This window comes from Octodon degus, unplaced genomic scaffold (assembly GCF_000260255.1).
Source record: "Octodon degus isolate 3935 unplaced genomic scaffold, OctDeg1.0 scaffold00029, whole genome shotgun sequence".
Taxonomy (NCBI): domain Eukaryota; kingdom Metazoa; phylum Chordata; class Mammalia; order Rodentia; family Octodontidae; genus Octodon; species Octodon degus.
In genome coordinates, this window is record NW_004524605.1 from 9,827,838 (window position 1) to 9,838,220 (window position 10,383).

Genomic DNA, 10,383 nt, shown 5'->3' on the forward strand with positions numbered 1-10,383 from the left:
AGTGAGGCCCCATATCAGAATCGCTGGGGCAACGTTTTAGACACACTCTTGCACCATCAGAAGCCCTGAAGTGAAAACTCACACAACTGCATGCATGAAGAGCTAGCTGCAGCTAGGCTCAGAATCACTGAGGCAGAGGGGAAAGGCAGAATTTAGTGACACTGACAGAGAGGATGAAAGGAGTCAGGAAGGACCAACCGCATTCCTGGGAGCTCCCCAGGAGTCTGTGCCAGGCATCACTGGGGCGGCCAGTCACTGCGTTTTCAGAAGTCATGAGACTGGGCTTGGAGGTCAGAGTCAAAAACTTTATCTCCTTTTTTAGGTGGAAAGAAGTTTCTAGGCTTAGAGGAGGTTAGGCCTCATGCTAATGAATCACAGGACTCAACTGCGTCATCAAGATGCACTCATTCCTGCCTTCATTTGTTGCAGATGCTTGCCGAGTCCTGTGCTAAGTGCTGGAGATCAAACCAGACATGGTTCCTGCTCTCACAGAGCTTCCGGTCTGATGGGTGAGGCCAACTTTAGATGAGTAGGGATGGACCAAATGCAAAATGACAGTTGTGCTAAGTCTAATGAAGGGTAAATACTTAGTAGGTAATTAGAGATATGACCTCCTTGGTGGAGGAGAGAGGTTGAAAGCTTTCCCTGAGATAATGTCACCTGGCCTGGAGAGCAGAGGATGAGAAAGAATTACTTTAACAAGTGGGAGCTCAGTTGGTGGTAGTTATCACAGGCAGAGGGACAACATGCATGGGGACCATAAGACAGGCAGCCTAGATCCTCGGATGTTCTTTCTTCCTGAGGACATGGGCTCAGACTGTCAGCCCACAGGAGCAGCCTTTCCAGGTAGCAGTCCCTGGCACTGCTTCCAGAAGCCCACTTGGGATCTGAAGGGTGAATGTGGACCTTTCCAGGATCCCCTGGGATCTCTCACTCAGGAGCAGATGCCACAGCCTGAAGACTCACATGTCACACTGTCTGCCCCAAACATGTGCCTGGTATGTGGCCTAGCATCCTGGTGTCATCACAGCAGACCCCAGGGCCCTAGGACTCAAGGATGCCAACCTGCCTCCAGCCATTGAGAGTGGGTGACGAGACAGACAACAGGGGAGCAAGGGGCAGGGGTGAACAGCTAAGGATGAAGACCTCCTGCACACGGGGGAGCCACTCAGAGGTCTGCATGGAGTGGGCTCCCTGGCAGGCTGGCAGGCCCAGGCCCACTGTGGGAGCTGAGACAACCCTGCAGCGAGGTCACTGTGCGCATCCGCCGTCTCCACCTGGAAGCGCTTCCTGACAGCTGCTCCGTGGCGGTTCTCCTTCAATTTCCATTTTATAGCTGCCTCTGCCCTCCTCTGTGCCTGCGAGGCTGTGTCTCTGGAGAAGTCAGGCTGACACTGCAGGCTGTGATTGCGGTACCTTTCACCTGCCTCGGTTGCCTGGTTGTCTGCTCCTTGGATGTGAAGTTTTCCCGTATTTGTTCTATGGTCTAAATACTTACCAAATGCCTGGTGTGTGCCCGGCACAGTGCTGGGTGGTAGGGTAGACGGGGGCAGGTAATAAGAAAATATGGGCTGTCATTCCACCACCCCACTTACAGGCAACTCTGCACAACCAGCCAACAATTGTTTGTAGAGCAGGATCATGGAATTGAGGTGTGAATGCATTATTTAGAACCCCAAAGACTCCCACAACAGAAATAAATATTGCCACGTATCTAAAACTGCGGGGCAGATCGCAAGGTGAGTGCGTGAGATGAGCCCTCATCCGTCATACTAGGAAGCCAATAGATAATATCTATTATGAATAAATCAAGGAGCAGAGGTAATAAATCTTTAACAGAAACCACCAGAGTGTGATGATTAAGAGCACCCAGGGGTCTGGAGTCGGTATCCCGTGCTGAAGTCTCGTTGCTCCCCGCTCGAGTGAGCATCAACTACTTACCTGTTCCATGCCTCAGTTAGCCCCTCTGTAAAACGAACATGGTAGTGGAGCCCACCTCAGGGCCTCGTGAGCTCACGGAATGCCATAAACGATTGAGCACACGGATTGGCACATGGCATATGCACTTAACAAATGTTAGCCAAGGCTAAAAGCGAAACAGTCAGTGGTCTCTGGAGACCAGAACATGTGGGGCATGCGCCTTATGGTAAGCTGTCTGAATTCTTTCACTTTATAGCCACATGGGTGCATCGCATTACTAAAAATACAATGTACAGGCTGAGTGACTAGGAAAGCAGACACTGCATGAACTCTTCAGTCTAGCACCGCTCCTTCTCCCTCTTGTCGGTGCCATCTTCGTGCTTAGCTGTTCACCGCTGCCCCTTGCTCCCCTGTTGTCTGTCTCACCATCCATTCTCACGGGATGGAGGTAGTTGGCATCCTTGAGTCCTAGGGCCCTGAGTCTGCTGTGATGATACCAGGATGCCTAGGCCAAGTATCGGGCACATGTCTGGGGCAGTGTGGCATCTGCCCTCTGGGGGAGGGGTCCCAGGGGTTCCTGGACAAGTCCACGCTCCCCCTTCAGGGCCTCCACCCTCTACCCATGAGGACTGCTCCCCGCCTGAGGGTCCTGAGGTGCCGGGCACCAGGCCTTCTTCTGTGCTCTGCTGCGGCCAGGCTGTGTGGCTACAAGGTATCACTTGCTTTTCCTGAGCCTTAATCTCCTCAGTAAAGGTAAGAAGCTGTTAGTTTTAAAAGACTTGAACTTTAGTTCCTGTTTCTTTTTCCTCAGTTTCTACCAATCTATGAAACTGGAGCTATTGTGTTCTGCTCAGAAATAGTGCACAATCCAGTGCTGTAGACTCCTCCACATCAGATGAGAGAGATGTACCTCCGTCTACCATTGCTCCTGGATCTGACGGCTTTGCCTACCCAGCTTCCATCCACCCTTCTTCCAGAGACAGGACTCCAACTTTCCTTTGGGGCTCCTTTTTCCCCATCCTCAGGCCTTCTGAATCAGACAAAGTTAAACTATCCCTCTAGATATGAACAGCGAGCTGGACCTAGTCAATGAGACGTCGGGTAAGATTTAGTGAGACTGCCAGGAAAGAGAAGCCAGTCTTTCTCGGTATTGCTACCATAGCGTCAGGATGATAAAAACCTAGACCAAGGGCCCACCAGATAGCTCAGCGGACTAAAGCGCCTGCTTAGGCAGGACCAGGGACCAGAGTTTGATCCCCAGCATGCCATGCTGGCCCCGCCTCCAGGGAGCGTGGAGACTGGACACGGTGGCGCACACCTGTAATCCCAGCGCTTGGGAGGCTGAAAACAGGAGGATCACTACAAGTCCGATCTGTGTAGTGAGACGCTGTACTAAATACTAAAAAAGAAAGAAAGAAACCTGGAGCAGCTGGAAAACACTTGGCAGTCAGGAGGGAGCAGGCTGCCTGAGGGCAGGCACATGAGAGAAGCAGAGTGTAGACAGCTCCTCTGGCTTGATGGCACCCTTTGCATGCATGGAGCACACCGTACCTGAAGGCGGACCAACCCGGAAGTTTTCAATTAACTATCATAGTGAACTTCTAGTGAACTTCTTCCATGCTTTTCTTTTTTGCTTTTTTTTTTTTTTTTTCCTGAATCTTTTTTGAGCTGGTTTCCTGTCACTTTTTTGAGAAATAATCTTGTCTTTGAATATTGTTTATCTTCCAGAAATTCTTTCCCATGTCCCTTCTTTTTCTTTGCAAACTCTTTCAAGGGTCACCCAAACATCCCTTCCCTAGGAGCTCTTCCCCGTGACCCTTAGTGGAGTTAAAAGCTCCCTCCTCAGGCTCCCACGCAGCCTGCACACTCCACCACCAAGACGGATCACAGCGCTGTGCTAAGTTCTGGATCCTCCGGTCCCTTGCTGTTCAGATATTTGTTCATCTTCGAAACCCTGGCGCCTAGAGCAGGGCTAACGTACGGCGGCGCCTGACAAATGGGGGAAAAGGAACCAGCACATTCATTCTGTTGTGACACCAGCCTGTTTTCTTTGGCTGTTCAGAAGAAATAGAAACTAATTTGTCACCCTGCTCCATGTGGATTAGTCACAGTTTAAACAGCGAGGAGGTGGTGTAATGTACATAGTGAGCTCCGTCACTGCTGAGCAACAATTCGAATTTTAATGCTGGGTTGCCTGTGTGTTCTGCATACTTACCCTTTCTTGCTGCCAATCCCCTTTGTACTTACGCTGGATGCCACATGATGGTAGAGTGGACGGAGAGGAGGCTCCCGTCCCACGTGGCCTCCTCTACGAACTTGTGGAGCCCCCTCATCTTCATAATAGAGGAGCTGGATCACATCAGTGAAACTTCTAAACTCCATCAGACCATAGTGACCTCTTGCCTCAGTGTCCAGTGACCACTCAGCTGGCTTATAATGGCCATGCCAGAAAACAGGCCCAGAGTAGTGCAGATTGTGCAATGTTTCAAGGAGGTCAAGGATGTAGTTTTTCTTGATGGTGAGTATGCTAAAAATATTTTGTGGGCCTGGACTACAAAGAGCAAAATACCCTCCTGCACTGCTAGTACGTGTGCACAAGAATTACACTCCTATGGTCAAAAATTTGGCAAAAAGCTTTCCTAGCTAAAGATGTGTTTATCCTTTGATCAGTCTGGCAATTTGGACTCCTAGGAATCTCCACATCATGCTATAGAACAAAATGTGCACAAGGATATTTACTACGGAATCAAGAGCCCCAAGACTGATAATAACTCCAAGCTTCCATTCATATAGGAGTCGTTTGCTTCACAGAATAGTTTGCACCCAAAAAAAATAGGGCAATTTTTCTGTACTTATATGGAGCAACATCCAGGATTATTGAGATAGTTATTTTCTTTGCCACTGAGACCCAATACCTGATACCTGCAACTTGAGGGAGGAGAGGTCTACCGTGGTTCACAGACTTTAGAGGACTCAGTTCGTGGCTGGCTGGCTCTGAGGCAGGAAGGAGATGGGGAGGGCCTGGGGGAGGAGTGCTGCTGCCATCATGGCAGCCAGGAGGCAGAGAGTGAAAGGAGGAAATGGGGAGGAGGCGCACCTGCCAGCTCACCTGCCCCATGACCCACCTCTCATTAAGTCCCATCTCCGGAGTGCACACAGCTGCTGAGCTCATTAGTGGGTGAATCCACCGGTCAGTGTGGCAGCCTGTCATCCAATCACATTAAAAATCCTGCCTCTGAGCACATGAGAGTTCCGCAGGATATTCTAGATCTGAACCATAACCCATAATAAGAACAAAAGTGAATAGAAAAATGCTCTTCACACTTGAGTTCCCCAGCTGACGAGAACATTTTAAAAACCTACTGCTCTGGCCCTCGCTGCTGAGCTCGGGAGCCGAGGACATGGAGAATCCTTCCTCTCTGTCCAATTCTGTGTGTGTCTGTGTGTGTGTGTGTGTGTGTGTGTGTGTGTGTGTGTATCCATATTCAGTAAGTGGCAGGAACCTCCTACAGGGACAAGCAGTGCTACTCGGTGTCATTGACAAACCCAGCATCTCACTAGAACAGTCTCACTAGGGGAGTCATAATGGTAGAACTTCACTGAATGTTGAATTTGACTCCAACAGCATTGGGTTATAATACTAAATCTCCCCATAACAGCTCTCCTTCCTCCTAAAACAACTGTTATTCATGTGTTCACTTTTACAATGCCCTTTCCATCACTAGACTGGGAGCCCTGTGAGACTGCGATCCATCTGTTTGCCCCCCACTGAATCTCTAGCATCTGCTACAGCGCCCGGTGTGTGGTAGGTTGGTGCCTGATGAGTATCTTTTGAATCAATGAGTACATAAGTCACCAAGGTAATGCACATAAAGACTTTAGTGTCGTAGCCGGCATAGTTAAATTTCCTTTTTTGAAAACTAGAAATAAGGTGGGGATATAGTTCAGCAGCATAAGCACCTGCCTGGCAAGCGCAAGGTCCCAAGTTCGATCCCTGGTACCAAAAAAGAAAAGAGAGAGAAAAAAAAACCCAACAAAACCCTGGAAATCACACCAGATCCTAACTCACAAGCTCTTGGTGAGGATTCAAGGATATGACATCTGTACACTGTTGCCTTCTTCCCTTCCGATTTCCAAGGAAGTCTGAGTGACTCAGCTTCGCCTTTGAAGCCAAGTCAGGCAGGTCACAGGTGCAGGACCAGCCCGTAGACAGGGGTGGAGTGGTACCTAAGGGAGAGAATTTAGCCTTGTGAAGTACCAGGCTCCTGTTCAGAGATTCTTGCAGGCATTTGAAATGCATTCCATAAAATAGGCCTAGAGGGGAAGGAATACATTTGAAATTTATTAGGCAATAAAAGCAGCATTATTAGGTAATGGTTTGAATGTGGGAGGTCAGGCAAAGAAGCAGCACCGATGACATCAGGGGTTGGCTTGGGAAATGGTGCTCTCTCAGCTCCTCTTCCTCTGTATTGGAGATGTCCTCCGGAAGCTTCACCTTGACTGAGTTAGGGCCTTGGCAGGAAACGGATGGGACAGCCTGTCTGCCTGGCCCTAGGTCTGTAAGGGAGCGAAGGGGCAGCCAACAGATCCCAAAGAGGTAGGGTTGTCGGGTTGTCTCCAAAAGGCTGCACGGCGGGAGTTGTGGCCCTTAGTGACACAGCCCCAGTAAGGAATCTGGGGAAAGAAGCCTTGAAGTGGGTCTTCTCCTTCCACCTGAAGTCTTGCCCTGGCTCCCCGAGGGCGGAACACAACAGGAAAATAAAGACAAAAGGCCCATAGGCCAAATATTACTTCCTTGAAAGAAGGCGATTAGGCGAAAAGGCAAGATGTCCAGTTCCCTTCTCGGAGTGGGGCTTATATCCATGGCAGAGAGTCCACCATCACAGAAACAACCTCACACTTCAGCAGGGCCTTCTGGAGGTCAGGCGCCCACCCCCGAGCCAATCACTGTAGGCGAAGGAGATGGGGGGCTCTGATTGGCTCAACCAGCAGTTAAGGGCAGAGTCAGTTCTAAGTCAACCTCCTGGCTGAGATGGAGAAGCACAAATCCCCAAGACAGTCGGGGTGTTTTAAAACACAGTAATAGGGCTTTTGAGATGGGGTCTGAGATTCCTGCGGGATGGAGTAGGGAGGAAGAGACCGGAGTGCATGGGTGAGTGTGTGAGCCAGTGGTCAGGACAGCGCTGCCCCCTCCCCAGGCCTGGTTCCAACAGGGAGGAGGCAGCATTCTGTAGCTCAGCCCTGGCCCACAAGCTGTTTACCAACACGTTTCTGACTTCTCCTCAGGAGCACAGACCCCTCCTTGGCAGCAAAGACCACAAGTCTTGCTTTATGGAGTCCCTCCTTGCAGTTGGACCTAGACAAGACCTCCCTGGACCCACTGAAGTCTGCTGAAAAGTGCCACCTAGTGGAACACCAGATGACCTACTAAGTAGTGTTTTACAACCCAGGAAGCCACTGAGCAGTGATTCTCAAACTTGGCGATATGAAAAAGTCCCTGAGGAAAAGCTGAGTCTACCTCCCCAGAGCCTGCCTGGCGGGTCTGGGACCCAGTGGAGATCCAGAATGCTCAAGAGTTCCCAGGCGACTACCCCAGTCTGCCAGGGTTGGGTCCACTGAGCTAGATTTCACAGAGGTGCTCACAGAAGGGACACACTCTCCCTCTGCCCTACATCTCAGTACCTCCCTGTGTTTTGTTCAAAAATCAGGACGTTGTCATTTCGATCTAACCCCATCCCCACTCTCGTGTTCCAAGGATGGACTATGGAAGGGAATGGGATCATAATTTGATATCAGGAAACCACAGCAACAGGAGATGGGGCCATAGGTGTGGGACCTTAGAGACTGCTTCCACTGCCTGCTCACTTCCTCTCTGGCTTCTCTTACCTTCCTGCTGGTTGTTTGTTTGGTTGGTTTTTTTTTTTGTTTTGTTTTGTTTTTGTTTTTTTCTGCCAAGAAGGAGCGACTTCCCACCTGTCACAGCCTTCCACTGTGACGTTGCTCTCGGCCACAGGCCTAAAGCAGTGGAACCGGGTGATGACCAACTGAAACCTTGGAAACTGTAGGCCAAAATAACCCTTCTTCCTTTGTCAACATTCTCCGGCACGGAGATGAAGAGCTCACCAACACAGATGAGGAATGACACCAGAGCCTCTCATTTCCCAGGCTCTGGTAGTCTGGTGGCAGTGCCAGGAGGAAGGCACCTAACATCTGCATCTGACCTGCTACCTGATGTTTTGTGTAAGATGTGTCTGCCCAATGACATATTTATACTTCATTTGAGATTTGTAGCCTTCTCTGCTCTTTCTAAAGTTGTCCTACTTAAGGCATCTTCCACATTCACGGTCTTAATTCAATACATTCCTTTACAGTTGTCAGAATTGGTTGGTTTAATTGGCATCTCCAAAAGGGAAAGAGGCGGATTTCCTATCTAGAGGTCATTTTCAAACAGATACCCTAGAAACCCTTTATAGTACTCAGACCAGGAGCCAACATGCAGATGGAAGACTGAACCTCCCAGAGTGGCATTCCACAGCTGGCCGTCTTCCCCCACACTCTCTTGCAGAACTGTAGAATTTAAAAAGCCTTCAAAGAGCATCTGAATGAATGCTTTACCTAATAAAACATGCTGAGTGCTACATCCCTGATTCCTGCTATCACATACATACTAAGCCTGTGGCTCAGACGATTTGAGTCACTTCTGAGGTAGGACAGGAAGCCAGAGGCAGTCTGGACTAAGACTGACCAGATGCAGGTACGGAAGTTCCAGATCCATAATTTTTCTTTCTCGGTGTCATTCACTGCCAATGAGAGTGCAACAGGGGGTCAATTTACACTCCATATTTCATATTTGCAAAGATAGTTTGGCAGGTTCTCAAAAAAAAACTAAACATATTCTTACCACATGATTAACTGAGCCTTTTGGTGTCTACCTTAATGAACTGAAAAACCTATGGCCATATTAATAACTTGCATGGGTACTTATAGCAGCTTTATTCTTACTCACCCAAACTTGGAAACTATCAGGATAGTCTTTAGCAGATGAATGGGTAAACAGTGGTACATCAGACATCAGTATATGGTTAGCAGGAAAAAGAAAGAAGCTTGAAACCATAGGAATCATAGAAGGGGCTCGGTGGCATAGTGCCGTGGGAGAGCCCTTGCCTAGTGTGCATGTCGCTCTGAGTCCGATCCCCAACACCACACACGTGTGTGAGCACACACATGCACACACACACACATACACATGCACGCATGCACACGCACACATGGACATGGACACAGACACAAGAACATTAAATGCATATGGCTAAGTTAGAGAAGCCAATCCGAAAAGGCCTCATGCTATATGATGTTCTGTGAAAGGCAAGCTGTGGAGCCAGAAAAAGACCAGCTGGAGGGAGGGAGGAGGGATAAACAGGTAGAGCACAGGAGATTTTTCAGGGCAGCGAAACTACTCTGTAATTCTGTAATGGGGGGTACAGCATATTACATTTGTCCAAGCTACACAACTGACGACATTGAGAGATGGACCTAACATAAGCAGTGGACTTTGGGTGGTAGTGATGTGTCAGTGTAGGTTCCTCAGTTTTAACAAATGAACTGCTCCACTAAGGGCTGCTGACTGTGGGAGGGGGGCCACTGGCATGTGCAGGACATGGACACTGGGCCTTTTACTCAGTTTGGCTGTGAATCTAAAATTGCTTTAAAAGCTAAAGTCTGTGAAAAAGGAGCACAAAGTATTAAGAACTAAGTGTAGCTTCTGTCTTCATGGGCCTTAGAATCCAGTGGGAGAGAACAATCACAAGCAACGGCCTAGCAATTGCACCTGTGGCCCCCGACAGCAGAGGAAGGTATTGCCAAGGGGTCATGATGGGGGGAGCTTGGTCTGATTGGGGAGATTAGGCTTCTCCGAGAGAGAGAGTATCCATTGATCCCCAAGGACAGGAGACACAGAAATCCAATACACACAGCTTTTCAGGTTTTGCTTTTGCTCAAGGTAACCTCTTTCTCTCCAGTTTGGAAACTACATCATTGAAATCATCCTCATTTTGCAGATGAGAAAATGGAGGCTCAGAGAAGCGAAAGGATTTGGCCAGGGTTAAAAAACACTAAAGCAGGATGACATCCAGAGCCGCCGACTGGCTGATGCACTTGATCTCCATGCTGCTCAGCTCAGGGCATGGCTAGACCCACCTGAGGGTGCTGTTCTGGATGGACAAGGTCAGCCCAGGGCCCTAACTAAGAAAGCCAAGGTGAGGACTCCCAACAGGAAAGGGTTTATATCCTCATTGGAAGGGCTGAAGCCTATTCCTGTCACCTCTCCTTTGTGTGACCCTGTCTGTTGTCAATGATGAGATGGAAACCCAAAGAGTGAAGCAGGGAATATGCAGCTTGAAAAACCAAAGAGAGAGAGAGAGAGAGAGAGAGAGAGAGAGAGAGAGAGAGAGAGAGAGAGAGAGA

The 10,383-nt window shown here is 49.1% G+C and overlaps 1 protein-coding gene across 1 annotated transcript in view; it reads left to right on the forward strand.

Moving 5' to 3' along the window:
- Nucleotides 1-2,984: 2,984 nt before the first annotated feature.
- Galnt10 (polypeptide N-acetylgalactosaminyltransferase 10) overlaps nucleotides 2,985-10,383 on the forward strand; it is a 228,785-nt gene continuing 221,386 nt past the window's right edge. Inside the window, exon 1 of the mRNA XM_004629453.2 lies at nucleotides 2,985-3,021. Coding sequence (XP_004629510.1) covers nucleotides 2,985-3,021 — 37 coding nt within the window. The remainder of the gene's footprint in view (nucleotides 3,022-10,383) is intronic.